The 26,574-nt window shown below is 59.2% G+C and overlaps 3 protein-coding genes across 8 annotated transcripts in view; 2 read left to right on the forward strand and 1 right to left on the reverse strand.

The window, feature by feature from the left end:
• GRAMD4 (GRAM domain containing 4) overlaps positions 1-3,584 on the forward strand; it is a 74,423-nt gene extending 70,839 nt beyond the window's left edge. For all 6 annotated transcript variants that reach the window (XM_047065025.1, XM_047065022.1, XM_047065024.1 and 3 more), the window contains 2 exons: positions 577-645; positions 1,187-3,584. In XM_047065025.1, coding sequence (XP_046920981.1) covers positions 577-645; positions 1,187-1,291 — 174 coding nt within the window. In that variant the 3' untranslated portion in view covers positions 1,292-3,584. The remainder of the gene's footprint in view (positions 1-576; positions 646-1,186) is intronic.
• A 4,682-nt stretch (positions 3,585-8,266) lies between these two features.
• Positions 8,267-9,270, forward strand: LOC124502011 (classical arabinogalactan protein 9-like). The gene is made up of 5 exons (XM_047066420.1): positions 8,267-8,333; positions 8,419-8,596; positions 8,682-8,760; positions 8,865-9,022; positions 9,108-9,270. Exons 1-5 carry the CDS (start codon positions 8,267-8,269, stop codon positions 9,268-9,270), a joined length of 645 nt encoding a protein of 214 aa, XP_046922376.1.
• Positions 9,271-9,848: 578 nt separating this feature from the next.
• The window catches only part of CERK (ceramide kinase), a gene marked incomplete at its 5' end in the record, with an annotated part of 45,916 nt that continues 29,190 nt past the window's right edge, over positions 9,849-26,574 (reverse strand). Inside the window, 10 exons of the mRNA XM_047066421.1 lie at positions 9,849-10,624; positions 12,407-12,615; positions 13,217-13,422; positions 14,032-14,108; positions 14,773-14,878; positions 16,650-16,802; positions 17,660-17,734; positions 23,368-23,513; positions 23,792-23,855; positions 26,060-26,185. Of these exons, the coding sequence (XP_046922377.1) occupies positions 10,552-10,624; positions 12,407-12,615; positions 13,217-13,422; positions 14,032-14,108; positions 14,773-14,878; positions 16,650-16,802; positions 17,660-17,734; positions 23,368-23,513; positions 23,792-23,855; positions 26,060-26,185 (1,235 nt within the window). The remainder of the gene's footprint in view (positions 10,625-12,406; positions 12,616-13,216; positions 13,423-14,031; positions 14,109-14,772; positions 14,879-16,649; positions 16,803-17,659; positions 17,735-23,367; positions 23,514-23,791; positions 23,856-26,059; positions 26,186-26,574) is intronic.

Below are 26,574 nucleotides of genomic sequence, written 5' to 3' on the forward strand. Positions count from 1 at the left end.
CAGGCGAGCACAGCAGGGTGGGTCCCGGGTCAGGCCCCTGGGTCCCTGGAGCCACTGCGTATCTGCCCCGAGATGCTCCCCCTGCCTCGAGCGTTTCCTCAGCCAGTTTCCCTCGGGTGTGGTCACGTGGCGTGGGCGGGGCGCGTGTGGTCCCCGGGGAGGGCCCGACGCACGCCCTTGGCGGGGCCGGCCGGGCCCACCTGCTCCCCGTCTCCAGGGTCTCAGCGCGTGGGACGCGGGCCAGCCCGGGCTGTGGGGGTGGACCCGGGCTCGTTGGTGTGTCAGGGGCACCCCGCTGGCTGTTGGGGCCCTGGGCCCTCTGCGCCTCCCTGCTGGGGCGTTCTGCTCATGCGGTGCCCCGTAGGGAGATCCTGTGTCGCTTGGGCCCTTCCGGGAGGGGGCAGGAGGGGGCGTTCGCAGGTCTGGGTTCTCAGTCACGAGGTCTGTCTGTCTTCTTGTGGCCAGGAAGGCCGGGGCTCCGTGGGGCTTGGTGTCCGTGGGCCCCGGGGCACGGGGACAGGCTTGGCCCTGGTCCTGGGAGGGGCCCGTGGTGACAGTGTGCTGTCGTCCCCTCAGTACAAGGTCCTCTCTGTCCTCCCGGGGTCAGGCATGGGGATTGCCGTGTCAACGCCATCAACCCAGAAAGTAAGTGCTGGGTGGGAAGCCGGGGAGCCTGGGGTGGGCCTGGGGCTGCGGCCGTAAGGGGCCTAAGGGGCACCTCCCCTCCTTCCCTCCCCCCCTCCCTCCCTCCCTCCTTCTTTCCCTCCCTCCCTCCTTCTTTCCCTCCCTCCCTCCCTCCTTCCTTCCCTCCCTCCCTCCTTCCTTCCTTACCTCCCTCCCTCCCTCCCTCCCTCCTTCCCTCCCTCCTTCCCTCCCTCCTTCCTTCCCTCCTTCCTTCCCTCCCTCCCTCCTTCCCTCCTTCCCTCCCTGCAGCCGCAGGAGCCCTGCTGCTCTCTCTGGTGTGGGTCAGGTGGGGGCTGAGGCCCGCAGCAGGGGAGGGTGAGCCGGGGGTCCCCCCGAAGGCCGGGGGCCCGGCCTCTGGGTGGAGGGGGGGGTCTGCCCTTGAGCACCAGAGCCTGAGGGGCTCTGCTAGGACCTGGCCTGGGGCCAGGCAGGGCCTGTGTTGGGGCGGTCCTCCTGGCTGCGTGCCCGTGCCGGGTCACCCACCGCCTTTCCTCCCCTCCAGCCTCTGGTGTTTGGTGCCATGGTGCATAGAGACGAGGCCTTCGAGACCATTTTCAGCCAGTACATGAAGATCACAGCAGCAGCCGCGTCTGGTAGTGACAGCTAGTGTCCGTTCTTCCGGGATTCGCTGGAAGGCTTTTTGTTGTTGTTGCTGTTGTTGTTCTCTTTGGTTTCTTGTTTGTCCGTTTGTTTTTTAACGATTTGATGGTGGAAACACTTTGGACATCCTCCTGATCCTTTGCAATAATTCCCCTCGATCTGTGGTTTCTGTTGTGTTTACCCTGCGTCTTACGGACCCTTCACGCAGGGGTTGGGGCCCGCAGACAGCGCCAGCCCATCTGACGGGTGAGGCGTGTCCCACGACCGCGTGGACACAGAGGCAGGGGATCCTCGGAGGCCCGTGGAACGGAGGACACGCAGGACGCGCCGGCCCCAGCCACCGCCGAGCGCAGCGGCTGTTTCTGAGCCCCCGCCTGGCCAGAGCCCCCGCGCCAGCCGCGCACCCAGCCCTCCGGAGGCTGAAGCTCTTCCACACCAGAAGCCATAGCTAAGGAACAGGCACTCCCTCCTCCTGGGGGTGAAGGACGTCGGTGACAGCAGCTCAGAGGCCCCTTCACCGACCGCCGGGAACGGGTCTTGCTCTTTCCTCTGGCGAGACCCCCAGCCGCGCGTCCTCAGGGCGAGATCTGGGCCGGGGGTGCGGCCCCGTCCGGCTTCAGCTCTGTGCTGCCCTTCGTGGGGGAAGCGAGGCTGGCTGGGCCGGGCCCCCCACCCCCACCCCCACCCCGTCCTGACGAGCCCCCCGGGAGTCCCGGGCGTGGTAACCGATGCGGATACAGAGTGATGTGCCGCAGAAGCACATCTTTTTAACGCTTTGCCCTTTGGAGAGCCCCGCAGAACGCGTCCCGAGACCTTTGGGGGCACCCCAAGCCGTGGTTGCTCTCAGACGGACATCAGCCGCTGCGTGGCTGGCGCTGCCCTCCGGACGAGGGAGGGGGTTCTGGGGTGGGCGGGGGCGGACAGGAGCGGCCGGTCCGTCCCGGGAGCCGTACGGGGATGCTCTGGAGGGCACCGGCTCGGGGGAGTGGCCGTGAGCGGAGCCCGGAGGTTTGGGGCCGGGCGGTCTGCACCCCTGACGTCCGATGGTGTCCCGGTGGGCACACAGCTGTGCTGGCACACGCTCGGGGGGGTGAGGGTGAGCTGGCACCGGTCTGCACCCCCTCCCCGCCCCCCCCGACGCCTGGGGAAGCCAGCGCTCCTGTGGCCGAGGCCGGGGGCGGGGGTGGTGCCGTGTGGGGACAGGCCTGTGACGTCTGTGAAGGACAGGCTGAGATCGTGGCGGTCAGCGCACTTCCGACTCGACTACTCCAGCTCCTTGGCTTGTCCTGAGTCCTTTTGGGTGTCACTGGGATTGTTTTTTGAAGAAACAGAAGATTATATTTTTTACAGAGAGCAAGCTGTTTTTCTTATTTTTGTATCATTTTTCAGATGTAATTTTTACCTTTGCTCTAATCCTAATTTGCCGGTTTGGGTGAGACCCGGTGGCATCGCTCACGTCCCCCCCCCCCCCCCGCTTCCCGGGGGACCGTAGGGCCACGCTCCAGGGCCCGGGCAGCGCCTCCGGGGGGCCCAGCCGACCAGCCTGATGAAGCACACCCCCGACCCAGTCGGTGAGATCTGAGGGCGCCCGTGGCACCCACCAGCTCCGGCCGTGCTGTTGGCGGGACCCTGCGGGCCGCCCTTCCGTAACAATGGAGGCAGAGCCCGCCGTGAACCTTGGCCTTGGCTGCCACACAGCTGGACCGGCTCTCGTGGCCCCGTGGAGGTTTAGGGCACACCTGGGGACCCCCCCCCCCCCGGCAGATCCTCCCTCAGCGCCCGAGGCACATGGGGACAGGCTGCAGGGCGACCCCCGGGGCCGCCAAGGGGTCGGTGTGTGGCCTGTCCACGGGGTGGCCTCGCCCTCTTCGGCAGAGGGGGTGGTTTGGTTTGAGTCCCTTTTGAGGAGAAAGGGAGATGAAAACTGACCACGTGCCGAGCGCGGCCCCGGGGGGCACCGGGTTCTGTGGGCGCCCAGGCCCCGCCGGGAGGAAGGCGGGCCCGCCGCGGGCTCCGGGCCTCCTGGCAGAGCGAGCCGTCGTTTCTGTCGAATTGTGTAAATCTGGGCAGACACTGCGTTTCTATGACCGATCACTGAACTAGAAGGAATGTTACATTTTCTACGTCTGAAGCTTGAGTCTATTTTGGATCTGTAAATAGTCGTTACTGCTGTCATTTTTGTTCAACGAAAGGATTGTACTGTATGAAGAACCAATGAAAAATCCCCTGTAACATTTTTTTAAGAAAACTTTGTTTGTTTAAAGAAGTCTTGTATAAATTATAATTTTTATTTAAATAAACCTGACGTGCTTTGTGCTCAGGGGAGCGGTGGGGGCGGGAAGGGGGGTGCGCTTGGCTTTCCTGGCAGAGCCCGAGTGCGTCACGGGCAGCGGGAGCCCAGGAATCCCGCGGCCACCAGGGCACTGGAGGGTCCTGGGGGTTTGGGGCTCCACAGCTGTCTCGGTGACCGCGGGGGGTGAGGTGGGTGCCCGGGGAGCGGGCTGTGGGAGGGACATCGAGGAGCTGGGGGGAGCAGGGAGCAGGGCCCCAGGTTCTAGAAGGAGACTGTAGGCCAGTGGGGCCGGCAGCTTGCAGGTTGGGGCGTCCCGGGCCTGGCACCGGCTGGCAGTGGGTGGTGGGACCATCACTGCGGGGCTGTGGGGGAGCCTGGGGAAGGAACGGAAGCGGCGCCTCGGGTTTGGGGTGCGGGCCCCGGCCCCACCCGGGCGTGACCTCACTGGGAGGGGTGGGCGTCTCTGGGGCCCTCCCCTGGGGTCTGAGGCTGAGAGGTGGGGGGACTTGAGGACCCCGGGCAGAGGGATCCCCAGTGGCACCTGTGGCTTGGCCGATCGAGACACTGACCCTGGAGACAGAGGGATGCAGGCACCGGGCCGACTTCTGAACCCGCCGCGGTCCCGCACCCAGCTGAGCTGCACACGACTGAGGGCATCCAGCCCCCAGCACCCCAAGCCCACAGGAGCCCGCGGGAGGCAGAGACCCACCCAGCTCCCACCAGGTGAGCCGGAGCCGGACAGAAACCAGGTCTGATGGGCCAGCTCTGCCCCCAGAGGCGTGGCCTTGTGTCCTGCCTCCATCCACCTGTTCGTCCGGCCATCTCCCCATCCATCTGCTGCAGGCACTGTCCGAGGGGCTGGGACGTAGCCGTGAAGGGCCAGTGGTCCCTGGGAATCCCCGTGCCGTCCCCCAACCCGACTCTCCTGACAGCAAGAGAGGGCGTGCCTAGCCCCAGAGCCCCCGCTCGCCCCTCTGCAGCACAGCTCGACAGGACGGTCCCTGCGAGCGCCCGGCCCTGTGGGGACAGCTGCTCTCTGGAGGCAGAAGGGTGGGGAGGGATCCGAGCCCAGGGTGTGGGCGGCACAGGCCCCACCCGTCCTCGCGGGTGGGGCTCCGGGTTCTACGTCTGTGTTCCTATTTGATGTGCCAGTGAAACAGCACAGAGCTGCCTAATCGCGATCGAAAACTTTGCTGTGTTTCAGCGTGGCTGGTCTCCTCTGGGGGCCTGGACACGGCATTTCGCAGCAGCACTCTGGAGAGGCCATCTCTGGCTTCACCGGGGGGTCCGTGAGGCCAAAAAAGGCGACTCGGTGCCCCTGTAGTACTTGGCCTTTATTCTCGGAGAGATCGAGCCCCTGCAGTGCTCCTTCTGGCTGCAGATGGGGTGGGGAGGGTCCGGGGACGGAGGAGACAGGAACACAGAGTCATTTGTTGACGGTCTTGTTCAAGCGGGCTTCCCTTCACGGGCACCCGCGGGTTCTTCTGTGACAGCACCTAGCGAGCGAGTCTCAGGACCGTGTGAGTAAATGCGAGGGCCACACGTGGCCTGGGGGGCTGTCACCACGCGGTCAGGAGCCAAAGGTGGTGATTCTGTTCACCCACGGAAACCAACACGCGGAGCTGACTCCGAACGCGTCTGCTGTTAACGGAGGCTGGAGCGAGGGGTTGGCTACTTGGGGTGTGACGGCCCTGAAGGCTGCGGGAGATTCAGGGGGCAGCCACTGCCCACGAGGTGAGGAAGGATCCAGAAGACCCTGTCCTGTGCGGGGGTGTGTGGGGAAGCCCCCAGAACCCACCGGAGCAGGGAAGCCCGCCCCTTCCTTCTGCAGGGTCCTGGACCCTGCTGCCTTAGAGGCACTGTTGTCCCTTCTGTCCCTAGCAGTCCGAGCTGGTGCAGACAGGGGGACCCGAAACGTGTAAGGTCGTAAAGGCATCTCCTCGAGGACTCCTGCGGGTAGGTGATGGGACTGGGGAAACCCTAGGTCTACAGCTAAGTTGTCACACGAGGCACGTTTTCTGGAGACCGTGTGGTATGTGGTACGTTAAAAAAATCCCATTTTTATGTAAAATAAAAATTTTTTTAGGAGGTAACAGCCCCAAAATACATTTTTTAGGAATATATCTAAACAGGATGAAAAGAGACTTCAGGGAAAATTCTAAAACTGTTGAAAGACCTGAGCGAGGACCCTTCTAAATGGCAGCGAGTGCAGCGTTCGCACGCCGGGAAGTTCAGTTTCGTGATGAAAACATCTCAAAACGTGCGGAATGAAGAAGTTACAGAAGACAGCACGCGGTGGGTTTCCTTTCACGCAATGAGCGAAGTGCGTGGAACTGAACCATGTGCCTGAGCCTCTGAGCCCTCAGGAAGGAAGACCCCGCTACCGCCCGCTGGGGCTCAGCAGCCGTGTCCTGTCCTGCCAGATAAGCCAACGGGAGGTGGATGGACGGGAGGTGGATGGACGGGAGGAAGGACACGGCGCTTTGATGCTGATGTTTAGTTCATGCGAAGTCCCACGGAGGCGGTTAGACCCGGGGCTTATGTAGCATTTTAGCAAGAGGACGCTTAACTTTGTCAAGAAGTGACAGAAGGACACCAGGGTTTGGGAGGGGGCCGCCTGGGTGGCTCAGTCGATGGAGCGTCTGACTTCAGCTCGGGTCACAAATCTTGAGGTTCGTGAGTTCAAGCCCCATATCGGGCTGCTATCAGCACAGAGCCTGCTTGGGATCCTGTCTCGCTCACCACCCCCCAAAAAAAGAAAAAAAAAGAAGGAAGGAAAGGGGTTTGGGCTTCTAAGGTAACATGACTTTACTGGGGAAATTTTTTTAATGTTTATTCATGTAATTATTTTTTGAGAGAGAGTGCACGTGCGTGCACAAGTGGGGGAGGGGCAGAGAGGGACACAGAATCCGAAGCGGGCTCCAGGCTCCGAGCTGTCAGCACAGAGCCCGACGCGGGGCTCGAACTCACGAACCGTGAGACGGTGATCTGAGCCGAAGTCGGCCACTTAACCGAGCCACCCGGGCGCCCCCTACTGGGGAATTTTGTGTGGGAAATAATGGAGGATTTAGGCTTGTGCAGACCCACCTCCCCAGCGGTAGACGCGGTGGACGGGGTTCTGCTCCTGGAAGCGGAGAGGAGGGCACACCTTCTCAAGGGGAAGTTTATGTCCCACTCTTAGCGCGGACGGGGCGGGTGGGGGGCAGGAAGCTCCTTCTGCATTTGCGGCCTCATGGTCTTCAGCTCAAAACAATCCTATGCCAAAGCGTGTGTTGTGTGCGTCCCCTCCCCTCACACGGACCAAGGGAACAGCACGCTGCAGTCACCTCTGTGGAGGGGCGGGGAGGGGTCAGCCCCTAAGGACACACGGGGACTCTGGGCCTGGCCGGTAGGTACACCATCGTTCATTTTATTCTTGCTCTTTAAATTGTACATAGGTGTTTTCACAAAACATGCTCCGCTTTGAAAATAACAGGAATTTATAAAAGAAGAAAAAATTCTGCCCAACGTAACTTTATTTCTGTCTTCTCAAACGTGTCAGAGCAAATATGCCATTTTCTAATCTCGAAACCCGCAAGATTAAAAGAAAATGAAGCCACCTCTTCCATCGGTCCTGCCCCGTTACACGAGATTGTACAAGGAACAAAGTCGAGCCTGCCCGCCGAGCAGGTGCAGCTTCCGAGGTTCCTCCTTGGTAGAACAAGCGGGAAACGGGTCAGGGCATAAGTACCACCACGGTTTTTTGCACCAATGAGTCACACAGGAAGTTAAAGCCTAGACTAATCCTAGATGATCCTAAGTCCTCACTAACCAGCTGTCAGTTCTGACGTGCACATGTTGGGGCTCCATCTGGGGCCTTCGGGAGATCAGAACCCCCTGCCCACATGGGAATGTCTGGAAAGTACTTCCATCCCGTGTAGAGATTATCAAGGAGTGCTGGGGGGTGTTCACACAACCACACGCACCCTAAGAACCGTCCCAAGGCCTGTGATGTTGACACAAGGTCAGCCCTCCAGGAACCGTGTGGCTCGCCTTCTCGGTGAACGTGAACTGTGGACTCCGGCCTGGACTGTTTCTCTAAAACCGGCCATGGACTTCAGACCAGTACTGTTTTAGGAAACCTCGTCAAGTAACAATCCACAGAGCGGCTGTGGGCGGCCGGGAGCCCCGTTGGCGAGGCCCTCGTGCCCCTGCTCAGACCTGCCAGTCCTGGGTCTGGTTTCTTCCAACCAGCAGCAAGCACTGAGAGTTATTTTCATACCCAGACTTTTCACCCACCCGCTAATCATTAAAACATCGGATTCGCACAATCACTTGATAATGTGATCTTATTAAAAAAGCCAGTTAAAGCTACCCTTTTTGTCTGACCTGGGATTGAATGATAAAATAGGAAATTTCATGTATACTTCAAAATATAAATGCTGCAAGTAAATTCTAAAAATATATGATGTCTGTTAATGCTAAAATGACTACTTGTGCCTACGTGAGGTCAAGGGCACTCGTAAAGCACATGACGGCTTGTGAACCGCCTCTTGTAACAGGCTTCCTCTCTCTTTGCAAACCAGAGTTCAAGCCTCATCTTGTATTTCAAATAAAGCTATTTTCGATGTATCTCCCATATAGCCAAGCATGAATACAAAGGAAATGGGGCCACAAGCATGCACGAGGGCCACCCCAGGGCCGGTGGCCATGCCTGCAGGGAAGCGCCAGCCACCTGTAGGGAACCCCCGGCCTTTGCAGGGAACCCTGGCCGCCTGTAGGGAAGCCCCGGCCACTGCAGGGAACCCCTGGCCGCCTGTGAGGAACCCCCAGCCACTGTAGGGAACCCCCGGTCGCTGCAGGGAACCCCTGGCTGCCTGTAGGGAACCCCCGGACGCCTGTAGGGAACCCCGGCCACTGCAGGGAACCCTGGCTGCCTGTAGGGAACCCCTGGCCGCTGCAGGGAACCCTGGCCGCTGCAGGGAACCCCTGGCCGCCTGTAGGGAACCCCTGGTCGCTGCAGGGAACCCCCGGCCGCCTGTAGGGAACCCCCAGCCACTGTAGGGAACCCCCGGCCGCTGCAGGGAACCCCTGGCCGCCTGTGAGGAACCCCCGGCCACTGCAGGGAACCCCTGGCCGCCTGTGAGGAACCCCCGGTCACTGCAGGGAACCCCCAGCTGCCTGTAGGGAACCCCCAGACGCCTGTAGGGAACCCCAGCCACTGCAGGGAACCATGGCTGCCTGTAGGGAACCCCTGGCCGCTGCAGGGAACCCCTGGACGCCTGTAGGGAACCCCTGGCCGCTGCAGGGAACCCTGGCCGCTGCAGGGAACCCCTGGCCGCCTGTAGGGAACCCCTGGCCCCCTGTAGGGAACCCCTGGCCGCTGCAGGGAACCCTGGCCGCTGCAGGGAACCCCTGGCCGCCTGTAGGGAACCCCTGGTCGCTGCAGGGAACCCCCGGCCGCCTGTAGGGAACCCCCAGCCACTGTAGGGAACCCCCGGCCGCTGCAGGGAACCCCTGGCCGCCTGTGAGGAACCCCCGGCCACTGCAGGGAACCCCTGGCCGCCTGTGAGGAACCCCCGGTCACTGCAGGGAACCCCCAGCTGCCTGTAGGGAACCCCCAGACGCCTGTAGGGAACCCCGGCCACTGCAGGGAACCATGGCTGCCTGTAGGGAACCCCTGGCCGCTGCAGGGAACCCCTGGACGCCTGTAGGGAACCCCTGGCCGCTGCAGGGAACCCTGGCCGCTGCAGGGAACCCTGGCCGCCTGTAGGGAACCCCTGGCCCCCTGTAGGGAACCCCTGGCCGCTGCAGGGAACCCCCGGCCGCCTGTAGGGAACCCCTGGCCACTGCAGGGAACCCTGGCTGCCTGTAGGTTGGAACCCCTGGCCGCCTGTAGGGAACCCCTGGCCGCTGCAGGGAACCCCTGGCCACCTGTAGGGAACCCCCGGCCGATGCAGCTCCAACGCTTCAGCGGAAAACTATCTAAAATACTAACCCTGAAGACACCATTTACACTATTCTGGCTGAAAAGGACAACGGTTTCAATAAATATGTAGAACTGAACGTGAAGAAAAGCTCCAGTCGGGACCACATGTATAGACCCGGGGCCTGCACCAAAGTAGCCCCCGGGACTCGGGAGCCCCACCGCCAACCAGGGCAGGGTGCCCGGATGTCAAGTGAACACAGCATTCACAGAGTGAATTTTTTCCTACTGTGTGCCAGCTTCTCTCCATGTCATCCCCCCCCCCCCCCCCCCCCGCCCAGTGTGGCCATAAAGCGTCGGCACCTAGCCGTTAAAACCGATGCCGTCTCCAGGGCCCGTGATTGTTCCTGCTGACCAGCCGGATTGTCCCAGAAACACGACCGTGATGAAAGCAAGGACCTGGGTTTTCAAGATAAAGTGCCACTCCTGTCTGTGTCCCCACAACAGTGCTGCACTCCCGAGGTGTCCCCGAAGCAGGGCTACGTTGCATTGTAGTTGCCCGGGACAGAGAGAGTCCGGAAGTTTCCTAAGTAGAAGCTCAGATGAAGGCAAAATGAAGGCGACCGACTACTTTCCGAAACCCGACCACAAATAACTACAGAGTAAGTCGTGCGATGTGGATCAGCGAGCGGGGGGACCCCCGTCAGGATGGTGTGACCGCACATTCGCTGTCCCTAAACTTATTGCGGCAGAGCCACTGATGGGCCCTTTGAAAATCTGCACCGTCGGCGTTGTTAAAATCTAAGAAGCCAGCGCCCCCGAACTGGTAAGTGCCATTGGCTGAGAAGAAGTCACGTGAAACGCAGCCCAAAGAGTCACGTAGAACCGAAAATGCCAGGTATGTTCACAATATTGACGACGAAGGTATTTTTCTAAAATCAAGATTTAACTATCAAAAATAAATTTCTAAATTTAAATGTGTATATCAACGTAATTGGTCTGCAGTAATTTTCTTAAATAACGGTCACGGTTCCCAATCACGGCAAGGCAGGTGATGCGTGACAGCGTCTCAGCTCTGTGACTCTTCCTTAGGGTTCTCCTCGATTCCTCGTGCAAAGAGACGAACCAGCTGGCAGTGGACCCTGCAGAGACAAAGGGCGCCGTGTCACCCCCAGTGTCCCCCTGACCCTTGGCCCCACTGCCGGTCAAGGGTAGAGGTGGGACGGGGGTCTCATCCTGGCTGTCTCTGGGCCCAACCCCGTGGTGACAGGGCAGCTGAGGGCAGCCGAGGGCCAACAGAAAACCCAGGCACCTGTAGACCCCGCTTTAGCAAAGTGACAAATCCCTGGGTGACTGCTTTCTCAGCTTCCAGGCCACAGAGAAGGTTCCGTGCAGGGCAACCCCCCGTGTCCAGGACGTGCGGGATGTTCAGTCGCCCAAGAGGAGGGGGCCCCACACCAGCCAGAGCCCAGGGGGCTGAGGGGTGGCCGAGGTGCCCCGGAGACCCCCGCCTTCCGCATGCACCAGGATGAGAGGAGCCAGAGGGGCTCAGCGGTCAGCGTGGCTGTCCGGTCCCCGCCGGCAGCGCCTCCTTCCCGAATTATTAATGACGTCACAGCCTCCTCCGAGATGTTCAGTAATAGGGGTGCCTGGGTGGCCCAGTCGGTTAAACACCCGACTCCTGGTTTTGGCCCAGGTCATGGTCTCATGGTTCGTGGGTTCGAGCCCCACATCAGGCTCCGTGCTGATGGGTGTGGAGCCTGTTTGAGATTCTCTCTCTCTCAAAAATAAATGAACAAAAAAGGTTTTTTTAAAGATGTTCAGTAATACAAACCCCATAACTAAGTCACCTGCTGCTCAAGGCATAGTGATATTTATCATGATATATAGCATATATTTCATAAAAGAATGCTTTTCCTAATTTTCAAAGTATCCTGTTTTCCCAGTAAATCCCAAAGCCAGCATCAAAAATAGTTCTGTAACTTGTAAAACATGTTGACAAAAGCCGAATCCTGGCGGGCTTCCCTGTGGTCCTGTCCCCGCCCCTTCTCCTGGGATCTGAGCTGGACAGTCATGGCCACACTGATCACGCGGTGGCCACAGGAGCAGGTGTGAGCAGACGTGCGCCTCGATGAGGCTGAGGCTGCCTCTCCTGACGGCCTGGCCAGATGCTGATGCAGGAGGCTCGACACTGCACATCCCATTTAACGTCGGGATTATACACAGTGACGTGCACGTTATCGGAGGGGTGGGCGTGGGTGCGGGGCTGCAGGCCCCTCCGTGTCGCCTCCCACATCGTCCGCACTCTGTCGTCAAGGAGCGCGTGGCCTGGCCTCCGTCAAGGCGGCTAGGATCGCCCCGACATGTGCAGACAGCAGAGGACCCTGGAACTTCACTCCATTTTTACACCTTCACCTCGCTCGACAGCCTGATCGACGACTTTCTCCGCACTCGTGCTCCCTCTGGGTGTGTGACACGTGTAATCAGATGGCAGACCCCCAGCCGGTCTGCAGAGGGCCCCCTGCCCGAAGGCCAGCGGCCGGAAGAGCGGGCCTGGTGCCTGCCCCCCGGAGGCCACGAGCCAGGGTCCAGCGCCGGCCGCAGACGGGGCTCCCCGAGGCCGGAGGGGCTCCTGGCGGACCCGGTGAAGGCGGACGGCTTGTGTGTGTAATCAGGAGAACAGAGAGAAAATGCCAGAGCAAAGGGACAGAAGCCGGCGCTGGGGCTCAGGGAGAAGAGAAGATGGCGACACGGCGGGGGGGCTTGGGAAATCGCGGGAACCGTCCACACGCGGGCATCTTCCCCAGAGTCCGATGGCGGGGTCTCGGGCGCCGGCTGCGTGGACACACGCGCGCGTTTACAGTGCACCCTCACGCTTGCGGTCACGGGGCCCCTGGAGGCGCCCTCGGGCCACCGTCACTCACCGGACCTCGATGGCGGAGCTGCTCAGGACCTCCCCGTCACAGTTCCACGAGCTGTTGGACACAGAGCAGCAGCACGGGGGGTGGTCGCTGCAGATCTGCCCGAAGCGCGTCTTCCCCCTCTCCTTGAGGTCGCTGTCCTCGTCCTCCACGTGCTTCGATACAAACTGGAATTTCCTGACGCGATAAACTTCAACAAAAGCGAAGTCAAACTGCAGAGACAGGGAAGGGGCTGGCGGTTTTACAGGCGCTTTTGCGGGGGAGGCCCGTCCGTGCCCGGTGCGCCCGCAGCTCGGACACGAAGCGAAGGCTGCCGCCCGCCTCCCGGCGCGTCCACGGCGACCGGCGCTTTCTCAAGATTCTGGTAGTTCCCTAGTAGGGACTTGTAGAATTCTTCATCTTTTTAACAAGCACTATTTTACAAACCACATAAAAATACCATTATGCTAGACCTGAAATGCAATTTAATTTAAAAAAAGGAAAACATATCTTACTACAACCAGAGGCCAACCCACACTTATCTGGTTAGAGTTGCGGTCTGCCGTTGTATTAACTACAAGGATGCCAGCGACTACGGAGAGGTTTGCTAGAAAGAGGTTTGTGTCTTTAACGAGCTCTCAGAAGGAGCAGACGCTAGGAGCTTCCAATGGGTGAAACGCAGACCAGAAACCTGACCTTGTTCCCTGGGACTCAGCAGTGGGTTCCTACGGCACGGCAGTCAGGGATCACCCGCACGGACGCTGCCCGCACGGACGCTGCCCAAATGGACCCCGCCCGCCACCGTGGACAGGGCAGGGCGAGCGCCCCACTCACCTGGTCGTACTGGTTCGTGTGCCTGACGAGAAACCTCAGGAAGTTGAACCGGGAGCACTTCCGGATGAGGATGAGGTCGGAAGACCCGTCCCCCAGGTGGGCGGCCGGGGACAGGCCCTGGGGACTCCGGGGACAAGCACAGGACATGTTGGTGGCGTTGATGGCCAGGAACTTCCCGCAGACGACCTTCCACTCTTCCACCTCCTCTGAAGCAGAAAGGCATCGCAGACGGCACGTCACACGCGGGCGCGCGTCCCGAGACCGTCCCTACGGATCTCCCGTGGACTGACCCTCGGCCCCAGCACACAGGCCCTGTGCCGGCCGCCGTGCCCGGAGGGTCGCCTCCGAAAGGGCACAGCTGTGCCACTGGTCCTCACGTGGGGACGTCTGAACAACTTAGAGCGGGGGCCACCGAGCCTGGCCTGTCACCCGATTCCGTGTCAGCCGAGAATAATTTTCCCCTTCGTAAGCGGTTTACAAAACTCCAGAGGAACAGTATCTTGTGACATACAAAGATTACACGAAACTCTAACGTCAGCGTCCACAGCTAAGTTTCTGGAACACTGCTGCGCCCACCCCCTTCCCGGCGCCTGGCAAAGCCCACAGACGAGAGTATAACCCTTGACAGGAACTGTCGCCGGCCCCCAGTCCAGAGCAGCCATGTTGCTGCCCGGAGGCGAGCAGAGAGGGACACACGCGCCCACCGACAAAGGGGGGGGGACGCACAGCGGGAAGACGCAGCGCCCTCAGAGGTTCCACGGCTTCAAACCCCAACACACGCGGCAGTGACTGTGAGTCCGCGGCCCAGACATTACCGGTGTTCTCCAGGCCGTACAACGACCTCTTCTGCTCCTCCTCCAGCTGCTGTTTGCTCTGCCTGCACACGAAGCACCTGGAAGACAAGGACGTCACCGCCCTTCCTGAGGCACGCGGCCGCGACAAGGGAGCGCACGCGCCTGGCAGTTCTCCCCTTTGCACGTCAGTGTGAATTCTGCGAGTCAGATCTTTGAAAACGTCCGCGCGTCCACGCGTCCTTCTCCAGAGCGTGTACGCGCGTGGCTAAGAAGCCGAGGGCATCCCAGGCGGCCGTGGCGCTGGCGTGCCGAGAGCCAGCTCGGCTTGGCCCCGAGGTCAGCGGAGCGCTGGCTGGTGACGTGCCAAGCCAGGCGCAGGTCGCTCAGCACAGGTGACACAACGGTCGTCTGTTCCAGGCGGTACCAAGCGAGCAGTCAGCTCGCAACTTCGTCGTCAGCCTGGGCTCACCGTGCAACGGTGCGTGTTCACGCCAGGGAGATCGGCGCCTCGGCTCGGCTCAGCAGCTCTACCTCTAAGCGTTGTGACCTGTGGCCTCGGATTCTCCATTAAAGAAGGAAAGGGGCTCGGGAACGTGTGGGCCCGGAAGCCGTGCGCTGAGCTACGCTATCGCCGGGCACGCCAGAACCACGGTGTCGCATCTACGCTTAGAAGATACGTGTCCCGGATAGGAGCACACCCCCAAGCGGCCCAGCTTTATTTCGCGCCCTCTGCAATAGAAACACACGGAAGAATGTGCTTACCCGGCACGGCAGGGTTTCCTGTCCCTGGGAGACCCCACTGTGTGCCGCGCTGGCAGGAAAGACACTGTCCCTTCGTAGCAGTGATGTGACAGGAAGGTCTTCAAACCTGGGAACAGAGCACAAAGTAAAGCAGCCCCAGCGTCATTTTCTGGCCACGAGACCACCAGCTGCACCTGTTCCGGGACACAGCACCGCCCTGCGCCCCCCCAGCTGCACCTGTTCTGGGACACAGTGCCCCCCCCCCCCCCCCCCCCGTGCCACCAGCGCATCCCAAGACCTGTGTGATGGAAGCGGTAAGGGATCGGGCCATGCTGGGTGCCGGGTCACCAGGGCTGCCTTCAGTGGTGGAGGTCTCTGCCATCAGTGACCCCTCCTGCCTGCCCACAGATCGCTGCAGGGCTGGCATGTGGCAAAGCCCCCGACATCTGGAGATGGCCTCCCCGACTCGGTGGAGGCTCATCAAAGGGCAGGGCCACCTCTCTGCTCCTCCCAGACGCTCCCACGTCTCCCTGGCTCGGCCGCCCAAGGTCACCCAGGACCAGTCTGGCATCCGGGAAGAACGCGGACAGTGACGGTCCAGGGCAGCACCACCAAGGACTGTGTCCGGCCCATCTGGAGGACCGTGGCATGCTATCCGCTCTGAGCGGGCCTGGCCGGCCTCGAACCGGCCCCAGCGGGCACGGGATGAACCTGAGCAGCTGACTGGAGAGAGCCCAGGAGGACAGGGGAGTGGGGGCCACAGTGGGGACCCTGCCACGTCCTGCAAATGTAACAGTGACACCACTCCCCTGAGCCGGATGCCGGGCTGGCGCTGGCCATGGTCACATCGGGCACGATGGGGACACCACTGAACCCGTCCCCACCCCGGCCTCCCACCTGCTCTACCAGCAGCTAGTGTGTGGCTGGGCATCTGGGATCCGCCCAGTAACTACCTGCCCCGGGGAGAAACCCCTTCCCAATGCCCTGGCGTCCACCTTCCTCCCTCCACTTCCTCCGTGGGTGGCACCCTCCCCCGGGATGACCCTCCAGCTCGGCAACTGGTGAAGGGCAGGGGCTGGCCGCTCGACCTGCAGGACGGTCTCTCTCCCGGATGGCAGGGCCCCATTTCTGCCCGTCCTCAGACGGACACCGTGTGTCCCACTGGCCCTAGAACGGGCCTCCTCTCTGCCTTGAGAAAAACCGCTGAGCCTCTGCAGGTCTCTGTGTATGAGTTCCAGGTGGGGACGGAGACGCGGACAGGACACGCCCTGCATGCTAGCGGAGAGGTGACCGTGGGCCGGGGTGAGGCCCACGGGCTCGGGAGCGAGCGCCAGCTCAACAGCAGGTAATCAGGAAGACGGCACGAATCTCACCCAGATTCCTTCTAATCCCTCGTTCTGTTTCCTAATGACGGTTCGGGGAGATACGTTACTTTGGAGTTTCTTGCGTTTTAACTGCAAAGCGATACCGTGGCTTTGATTTAAATAGGGCTCCGCAGTGCCTCAGACCCAGCACATTACTATCCGTTTCTCTCCCAAGAAAAGGGTTCAGATTTTAATACCTGGGGTTCTTCGACTTAACTTACTACCGACTGACCCAAAAGCAAACTGGAAAGGGCGGTGGCCGGGTGGGTGACAGTCGCCAAGCAGCAGGCGTGCCCACTCCAGACCCTGCCCCCGTTCAGACCCCTCTGGGAAGGGGACACCGCCTGAGGAGAGCGGAAGGTCACGGCTTGGCACGGCCGCAGTGCCTTCGCGTCGCTCTGCGATCCCGAACAGGAGAACCGGTCTGTGGCCCTGGGGCGTCCGCCCTGCTCTGCGGGCGCCCCGGGGCCCCTCACCAGCAGGGCACCCGCCTCTGCAGGCGAAGGCAGACGCCGTGTGCCAAAGCAGGGCTACCTGAGAAGTCGTATCTGATGAGCCCCATCCACCGCTTCTTCTCACTGTCCTTGATGACGTCCCCGTAGAAGCCATAGCCCAGCAGGGACACGGAGTAGCGCAGCAGCGTGCTGTTGTGGTGAACCGAGGACACGTCCATGGGCAGCGAGTCCCCTGCGGGAGAGACACAGTGCCCTGGCCATCCTCCTCAGCCCCTCGACGGCACGGGCGGGCCCAGAAGCACCCAAGCGACTAAGACGTGCAACACACGGAAGGCGGCCCCGGGGATGGTCTGCATGCGGGCCCTGGGTCTCCTGTTCCTGATTCCGATGACAGGACTTGACTAAAACGTCCACAACAGCTTTGGGAAGTTTCCCGGCAGGCACGGAACCACAGTGGACCCACGGGGCTCGTTCAGTGCCGCTGCTGGGAAACGGGGTGGGTTTGACAGTGAAGAGGGGCCCATGTGCTAAGGAAATCGAGAATGGGCTATGCGTAAGCAGCACTTCCGGGGCCCCGTCGTCAGGGACGAGGAGGGAGCCATGTGCTTGCCGGGCAGGGGCCGTGGCTGTCTGAGCAGCTGGGGCGGCCATTCCCGCCCTCGGGGCCGTGTATACGGGAGCGCAGTAAATGCCACTTGGAAGGGGCGTCTCGGGTGCTACGGATTCGGGCCTGGGAAAACCTGTCCCGATGGGGATGAGGGGCTGAGTCCTGAGCAGAAGTGAGAGCAGAGGACCGGCGAGCGTGAGACGTGTCCAGGACAGAGGGTCAGCCTGACCCCGCGCTTGGGGATGCCGAGGCAGCTGGTTGGGCCACGGGGTGCCTGTGACCCCTGATGGGGGGGCCCCAGAGGGCCCTGAGCAGGGTTTGTGTTTTTGAAGGACCCCCTATGGCCGTGGGAGGACAGGACAAGATGGCAGGTGGCAGGGAACCACAGCACACGCAGAGCTCTGCTGGCGGGAGGGCCGGGGCCACCCTGCGCATGCCCAGTGAGGTCCACGGGTCTGCCGCGTGCATGGAAAGGGACCTACCCACGATGATGTGCAAAGCTGATGTCTCCACGTCATTCGTGCCGACCGTGGAAAAACACACACAATCCGTGGACCCTGAAGTAGGAGAGAAAAAAAACGTCCTTCATATCATCGTATTAATTAAAAACTCGAGGGGCATCTGGGTGGCCCAGTTGGCTAAAGCGACTGACTTTGGCTCAGGTCATGATCTCACGGTTTGTGAGTTCGAGCCCCGCGTCGGGCTCTGTGCTGACATCTCGGAGTCCGGAGCCTGCTTCAGATTCTGTGTCTCCCCCTCTATGCCTCCTCTGCTCACGCTCTGTGTCTCTCAATCATAAATAAACGTCAAAAAAATTAAAAACAAACAAACAAACTCTAGTAAATTTCCAACGAGGAGGACTCTTCCTTTTGGCCCCAGAATAGGTACGGAAATAAAGACTAATATAATCCGTCCACAAAATGAATGTTGGAAATACTGACACTGATTTGTCAGAAACACTGAGACTGCGGGTGCCTGGGTGGCTCAGTCGGTTAAGCGTCCGACTTCAGCCAGGTCACGATCTCGCGGTCCGTGAGTTCGAGCCCCGCGTCGGGCTCTGGGCTGACGGCTCGGAGCCTGGAGCCTGCCTCTGCTTCTGTGTCTCCCTCTCTCTCTGCCCCTCCCCTGCTTGCGCTCTGTCTCTCTCTGTCTCAAAAATAAATAAAAACATTAAAAAAAAAATTTTTTTTAAAGAAGCAGGTTTATAGGGGCACCTGGGTGACTTAGTAGGTTAAGCTCATAGCTGAGTAGGTTAAGTAAGTAGGCTCAGCTCACGAGTTCACGGTTCATGGGTTCGAGCCCCACATCGGGCTCTGCACTGACAGCTGGGAGCCCGGAGCCTGTTTCAGATTCTGTGTCTCCCTCTCTCTCTGCCCCTCCCCCGCTCATGCTCTGTCTCTCTCTGTCTCTGTCTCTGTCTCTCTCTCAAATAAACATTTAAAAACAACGCAACTCTGAGACCGGACTTCAATAGGACCAGCCATCCCCTCACAGAGTCTGTGGAGCCTGTTCCTGAACTGCCCCGGGGAACAGAGCCCCCGAGAAATGCGGGTGGCAGTGGTGGCCGGGCACCTAGCTCAGCGCTCCGCAGTGAGTATGAACCCCCTGCACGTACCAGCGGCCACGAGACCCAAAGGACTCTGCCCTGTGCAGATGCTGCCAGCGGGAAAGCGTATGCAGAGCAAGGACAACTCGGGAAGACCCCGGAAAAAGCCCCGTGGAAGCCTGCCCCCCAACACCAGCACCCGGTTTCACAGAACGCGCCGTGACCCGTCCCTGGGTCACAGGGGCACGGCAGCTGTCACCTGACAGACATGAGGGGACTCCGCTGGCCATGGCTGGCACACGCCTCACGCTGACATGCTCGGCTGCACACTGGGGGCGACCTCGTGGCACCCGGCCAGTGCCTGGACCCCCAGGTCCTCCCTAGGTGTGGCCCGGTTCTAACTGGGTCATAATCCAGGTCGCTGTTCTCAGCCCGAGCGGGCGGAGACTCTCCTGGGGTGCTTATTTACAACGGGGTCCTGAACCCCACTCTCCCGAGATCCTGACCCAGCAGGTCTGGGACGGGGCCGAGCAACGTGAAGCGTAACACGTCCGCTGAAAGCCTGGTGTAGATTTCCTAACAAAGGGATGACAGGATCCAGAACGGCACAGTTTCGTCACGGACACCACACCCAGCACAGACCGAGATCCATCGGGAGGAACCAGCGTTAACGGGCAGGGGGGCCCGGACACCAGCAGGGGCCACGTCTCTGCCCTTGGGCCCCGGGACAATCCACAAGTCTCCCGTCGTAAGTGATGTCCGACACAGCCGGAAAGTTCCAGGCTCCCGACAGACGTGTCGGGTTGCAAGCACCCTCTGGGGTCTCTTCGAGTAACAGAATCTGGTCCAGTCTGTGATCCGAGGGGAGGCTCTTAATTATTTAATGTACGCTGACATGTGGCTTCTGGATGTTGGTAAGTTATATAAACACACGCATATTTTTTTTCACCAATCTTAACCTGAAGACTTCAGTGACACCTCGTTCCACAAATGAGCCAAATACACATTTTTAAATAAACATTTAAGATTATAGGAGTGACTAATCTTTTTTTTTTTTTTTCAACGTTTTATTTTTATTTTTGGGACAGAGAGAGACAGAGCATGAACGGGCGAGGGGCAGAGAGAGAGGGAGACACAGAATCGGAAACAGGCTCCAGGCTCTGAGCCATCAACCCAGAGCCCAGACAGTGTCCACGAAAAGCCTCGTGGTTTCAGACTCTCCCCACCCGCTCACTCGTCGTTAGAGTGAAGGGGGCTCGGATAATATAAACGGTTTCGAGAGCACAGACTCCAAAAGACCTAGCTGATTAATTTGAACCATGCCCTGAGGTAGTCCTTCACATCCCCAGAACTTTCCAGAACATCCGCAGAGCCCACTCGCTCCCCTTGTGTGCCCAGGGCCCTGTTTACTTTCCTGGCAAGCCATCCCTCATCACAAGAGCTGAGGAGACCCCACACTCGCCTGCACCTGCAGGGATGTAACGCGTACGGTCGGTGGGGATTCTGCAAGGACCTCCAATAAAAACGCAGAAGCCGACGTCTGGCTCCTATCCTGCACCACAGCCTATAAACCGAGGCCTCTGAAGCCTGTCCCTGCGTCTGGGCCACCCCGTACAGGGGGACCCCGCGGGGGAGCTCCGAGTCTCGAGAAGGAACCTCGTGGGGCCGGAAGGTCTGCGAGCGTGGGACGCCCTCTACAACCACAACAGAGGTGGGCCCGTGCTGTTCCCAAGCTGCCAGAGGCGTCTCGTCTAGGGAGGCGTGGGCGGGACAGGGCGAGGCGACCGGCCTTTCTGGTCAGGCGTCCAGGGTCCGGGCCTGGGCCGGGCTGGGGTGTGGCCCCCATTTCTGGAGCCGGAGTTCAACGCAAACACCTTCTATCCAGGTGTAAGATGGACGGAAATGTGCTTGTGTTCCAGGATTTAATTCTAGATCCCGCCATCGCCCTGAACGGGCAGGACGCACCTTCTCTCTCGGTCACCCGGGTCCTCTGGGCAAAGAGTGGGGCAGGTGAACAGAGCTTCCGACGGTTTTCAGGGATCGTTTTACTGAAAGGTCAGATTTTCGAAGGAGGGGACTGCTCAGCCTCCCACCTACTTGGGATCCTTCACGGGGCCGCCGCCCCTCGGCCGGCACCTGCCACCTGCCCCTTTCTCCCAGGAGGACCCCGCCCCCCGAGGACAGCACACCCGCAGCCAGGCCCCCTCCTGCCCTCACCACACTTCACCCCGGAAGGCCGTCCAGAGCCCCCCATCTGCAAGGGCGTGGCCCCTGCCACTGCTCTGCTCTCTTCCTTATTCACCCATGTCTGCGTCCCCACAGCCCACGCGCCCGGCCTTGCTCACTCCTGGGCCGCAGCCGGGCCGAGAACGCACGGGCACCGACGGACTGGGTGAACTCTGGCGCAGGCGGAGGGACCCGGGCGCCGGCAGACAAGTCCACGCACACGTCCCGGTCCTCACGGGTGCCCCCAACACCACTGTTCCCTTCTGGCGTTCTGTCAGCGTGCCTTCAACAGCTCGACCCTCGGGTCCGACGTAACTCCCCGGTCATCTCCTCAAGCCTGTGGCCCAGGCTTTAACCAAGAGGAAGGCCCAGCTTCCGGCCGGAAACGCAAGGTCTGGCTCAGCTCAGGCGTCAGGACGTGGTTCTGGCATCATCGGCCCCCCATGCTGAGCCGCGTCCCTCCCGAGGCGCTGGGGCCCCACCGCGCAGCACAGGGGCAGTGACGGGAAGACGCCGGGTGGAGGGTCGGCTCTCTGCGGCCTCGCTAATACCTCCAAATACTCCAGCGGAAAGAGGCTGAATTTAGGAAACATCAGCTCGGGACCCAGAGCGGCTGCAGCGGTGGCCTCCATCATGCTCTGTCCCGGACCCCCCCACACCACCCCCTCCTCCTGACTGCTCCTCAGGGCCCCCGGGAGCACCATCTCGGATCTCCATCAGAACTCTTGCCTCGTCGTGGCCCCTCCCCAGGCTGCCAAGTCCAACATCATGGGGTCACCCTGGCCGCCTCCGTCACCCTTGGTTCCTTGGGCTCACTCTGTGCCCAAGTCACAGCTGCCCACGGGGCCACCGACCAAACCACGGGCGTCCTCCCTAGGCCTCAGGCAATGGCGCCCTGAGCAGAGCGTAGGGGGTGGTCTTCGAGCCCACGCAGACGACACTGCCCACGGGCCCATGAGACTCTTCCCTCTGTGTCTCACCGCAAGGCCCTCGGGACTCGAGCCCCACGCTGGGCCCCTGTCCAGGCGCCTCCGTTACCCCAGTCCTGGCACTCCTGCCCCATGGGCCCCCCTCCTCAGCACACAGCTCATTCCCATCTGCCCCCCGTCCCAGCTGACCCCGTGCACGGCTGGCGCCTCACCTGTCCCCTCTCAGAACAGCCCTGGACTCCCTGCAGAGAGAAGCCGTCCCGGCCGTTCTCCCTGAACTGTCTCCCCGCAGCGCCCACGCTTCCTCGTGTGCTGGGGGCTCCTCCGTGGGCAGAGGCCACACCCGTCTAGTTCGCTGCACCCCGAGGCCCAGAGGGCGCAGAGCCGGCCTCGGTCCGTCCTCACATGCCTGATGTAGCTGCACGGGCTCCCACGAACATGAACGCTCAGAGCTGAGAGTTTTAAGCATTAGAGCCACTGCAGGCACGTGGTGACATCAAGGAAAAATAGTTCGGCATGTGGACAAACAAAATTCACGTAGCCCAGAGCAGACCACGTTCAAAGTCCAAAGACAAGCCTAACCTGAGAAAACAGCTGAGACCGAAGCGACCAAGAATAAATATGTTTAATATACAAACACCGTCAGTCGGAAAAAGACAAGACTCTTCCTGACTGTAGGGTGGGGCAGAGAGGTCTCTGAGTTCCCACGGTCCGTGCCCTTCTGGGTGACCTCGAGACCCCTCATCTGTGGATGATGGCGGCACCTCCCTCACAGAGCGGTCGTGACCACGGAATTACAGGAATTACATGACACGTGACGTGGGGATATTGCCCAGACCCTGGCCCGCAGCCAGCCTGTGTCAGTGCGGACACAGGGCGGGGACACAGGGCGCAGGGCAGAAGGCACCTCATCCCCGTGGCCTTGTTTGCAAAGCCTTAAACCAACAATGCCCAGGCTTTGCTTGGCTTAGCACTGTCATTTTTCAAAGAACTAGGCACTTCCTAGAAAGACCTAAAACCCACTGAGCTATGTCTTTGGGACACAGCCCAGGGGCCCACAGGGCTAACAGGCCCGGCTCCCTCCTTCCCGGCCCCCATTGCATGGGCCCTTCCCCCAAGCCCAGCGCCCCCAGGTCTGGGCTACAAGCCACTTCTAGAAGACCACCTGCTTTCTGGGGTCCTTTCCTCCTCAGTTGCGCTCTGGGGTCCCAGTGCCCCCCGTCCTCCCACCCCCTTCCCCTGCCATTCGGCAGTCCTTTGAGAGCCAACTGTCCCCCAGCTGCCAGCTGCTGGGCGCTTGTGGGAAGCAGGTGTCGGGGGAAGACAGGACTCCCCCAGGCACACATCAGTGGTCCTTTCCTCCGCCATCAACTGTCAACAAAGCCTTCACCCATGTGCTGATAAAATCCCCAGCTCGGTAACAGAATGAACCTGAAGGAAGCTCCACGCCCCCAGGGACAGGGACGGGGACGAGGACGGGACGCCCTACCCGCAGGGATGATGCCGATCCGGAGTGGGCTGGGCACCAGGGCTGCCCGGGGCTGGTTCTGGTCCACGCCGGCGTTCCTCTGCGTCCTGCCAATCAGGCCGTGCAAGACCTCGCTGAACATGCCGTCTCCACCAACGCAGACGATCCTGCAGGGGACATGGGTGTTAGGGTCCCTTCTGCTGTCCCCGCAATGCCGTGCTCTCCACTGCTCAGAAAAAGTTAATCTGCACATGCAGGTAGTAAGAGATGGAGAAGGAAAACGGTCCACGGTTGTCTCCCAGACGCAGAGAAGGGGTGATGGAAAGTTTCTGCAGTTTCTGGTTTTCTATAGGAAGCAGGTTTACTTTGACAATCAGGAAAAGCAAGGGCAGGGAGCGGACAAAACTAAGACAGGTGGGGAGGGCCTGAAAGGAACCTTACTCACCCGTCGTATTTATCTATGTTGATCTCGTATAAGCTCTCCTTAGCCTGATTAGCACGTTCGGTGACTACGGGGAAAAGATAATATTTCATTGTACGGTTTACGTTCGAACCTGAGAGTCTGAGTTAACATAAGAGGCAAGCAAACCATTCTTTTAAAATGAGGTCCTAGAACATCCTCAGGGGGATGGAGTGGGGGTGGGGCGCCGAGCCCAGGCGGAGGCAACCCTCGTTCAGGACGCATTCCTCGGGGGAAGACGCCACCTTCTTGGCATCTAATTGCCAACAAATGGTAACTTTTTGGAAAGAGATTTTATAGCTTTTCCTTATTATCCAAGTTAGTTTGAAATTTTAGAAAATACCAAGACAAAAAAGAAAAGAAAAGAAAAGAAAAAAGAAAAAAAAAGAAAAGAAAAGAGAAGAGAACAGAAAAGGAAAAGAAAAGAAAAGAAAAGAAAAGAGAAGAGAAGAGAAAAGAAAAGAGAAGAGAAGAGAAGAGAAGAGAAGAGAAAAGAAAAGAAAAGAAAAGAAAAGAAAAGAAAAGAAAAGAAAAAAGAGAAGAAAACGTCAGCCCACATCTGTATACTCAACGTAAGACACGAAGACACAACTGAAATTCTGCTGTGCGGGCAGACTTATTCCCCGGTGTTCCCGGCCCTGACCGTTTTCTTAAGTGAAAAGCTCTCCGTAAAGACCACGTTAAAGGTCCACCCGCTCGCTGTCCCTTCCGTTTCGCCACACTCGGGCAGCGGTACCTCCACGTTTCCTGTCAGCGGGCATTTACGCGGTCTCAGTGTGCTGCTCTTACGGGACGTGGCAGTGTACGCGTGGGCACTTGTGTGCATCCGACTGCCGTCCTGGGGAGGACTCACATCTGGACTCCTGACCGACCCCCTAATTTGTAAGGCTCTTCGCCCGCATTGCCACGCGTGTGCAGACCCCAGAGCACGGGGTCCGGGGAGGAGAACCCCGGCTTCCTGCACCCGCCCCCACATCACGTTTCTTAAAACATCACTCGTTGGTGAAATTACTTCTAAGCCTCATCGAATCACTCGTCTTTCTTCTTCCACGAATCTTCTGTCCGTGATCCTGACCCTTTTATCTTCTTAGTGTTTCTCTTCTATGCTAAGACTGGGCCAGAGAGGTATACATTCTTTGTTGTGTACTGTTCCCATTCTGGCATAGAAAACAACGTATTTTATTTTGTTTAAAATAATCACATAATGGGGCGCCTGGGTGGCTCAGTCGGTTAAGCGTCCGACTTCGGCTCAGGTCATGATCTCACGGTCCGTGAGTTCGAGCCCCGCGTCGGGCTCTGTGCTGATAGCTCAGGGCCTGGAGCTTGCTTCGGATTCTGTGTCTCCCTCTCTCTGCTCCTCCCCTGCTCCTGCTCTGTCTCTCAAAAATAAACATTAAAAAACAATTAAAGCGGGGCGCCTGGGTGGCGCAGTCGGTTGGGCGTCCGACTTCAGCCAGGTCACGATCTCGCGGTCCGGGAGTTCGAGCCCCGCGTCAGGCTCTGGGCTGATGGCTCAGAGCCTGGAGACTGTTTCCCTCTGTGTCTCCCTCTCTCTCTGCCCCTCCCCCGTTCATGCTCTGTCTCTCTCTCTGTCCCAAAAATAAATAAACGTTGAAAAAAAAAATTTAAAAAAAAAAAAAAAAAAACAATTAAAGCAAAAATAAATAATATTTTAGTAAGTTTTTTTTTTTTTTTTTTTTTTAAAGTGTGGAGGGGCGCCTGGGTGGCTCAGTTGGTTAAGCGTTTGACTTCAGCTCAGGTCATGATCTCATGGTCTGTGAGTTTGAGACCCACGTTGGGCTCTGTGCTGACAGCTCGGAGCCTGGCGCCTGCTTTGAATTCCAGGCCTCCCTCTCTCTCTGCCCCTCCCCCACTCATGCTCACTCGTGCTCTCTGTCAAAAATAAACAAACATTTAAAAAAATTTAAAATGGGGGCGCCTGGGTGGCTCAGTCGGTTAGGCGGCCGACTTCAGCTCAGGTCACGATCTTGCGGTCCGTGAGTTCTAGCCCCGCATCGGGCTCTGTGCTGACAGCTTAGAGCCTGAAGCCTGCTTCATATTCTGTGTGTCTCTCTCTCTGACCCTCCCCTGTTCATGCTCTGTCTCTCCCTGTCTCGAAAATAAATAAACGTTAAAAAAAAAATTAAAAAAGAAAAAAATTAAAAATGAATAAAATAATCACATAAGATAAAAATCTTGTCTAGAGTCATTCTCAAACACGCCTACGTATTTAACGGAGAATTTATACCTTACCGATTATTTCGGTGGTGATGGACGCTAAGGTAAACAGTGGGGCCACTTTCCTTTCATATATCCGCTTGCCTTGTCCTTTCCCTCCAAACGGATTAATAAACACCAGTAAATGCTTTGGTCTGGATGCTACAAGACAACAACAGTGCGTAAATCACAACGGGTGTCACAAATACTCTCTCCCAAGTACTGTGTTACTGAACAAAATCAAACCACGATGGTGTGAGGACTCTGCGTAGGACCGTCTGGGAGAAAGTATTTTTAAGTCAAAGAACAGCACGGAAGGGCTTCTTCATCTACGAGCAGGGAGAAGGGCCGGCCTGTGAGAACGGGCAGAAGCTCTGCACATCTGCAAGGTCTCCCAGAAGCCCCCAGAACTCAGAATTCCGGAAGGCAGCAGCAGCCTCGCCTGCTTCATGTTCAGGAACGTGGGTCTGCAGAGAACAAGAAGAAACGGATATACGGGACAGAGCGCCAGGAGAGACAGACAGACCGACAGGCACAGACAGAGCCTGACA

Source organism: Lynx rufus, unplaced genomic scaffold (assembly GCF_022079265.1).
Source record: "Lynx rufus isolate CCGP_SWC_20201006 ecotype Redwood Valley unplaced genomic scaffold, mLynRuf1.p SCAF_7, whole genome shotgun sequence".
Lineage (NCBI taxonomy): Eukaryota > Metazoa > Chordata > Mammalia > Carnivora > Felidae > Lynx > Lynx rufus.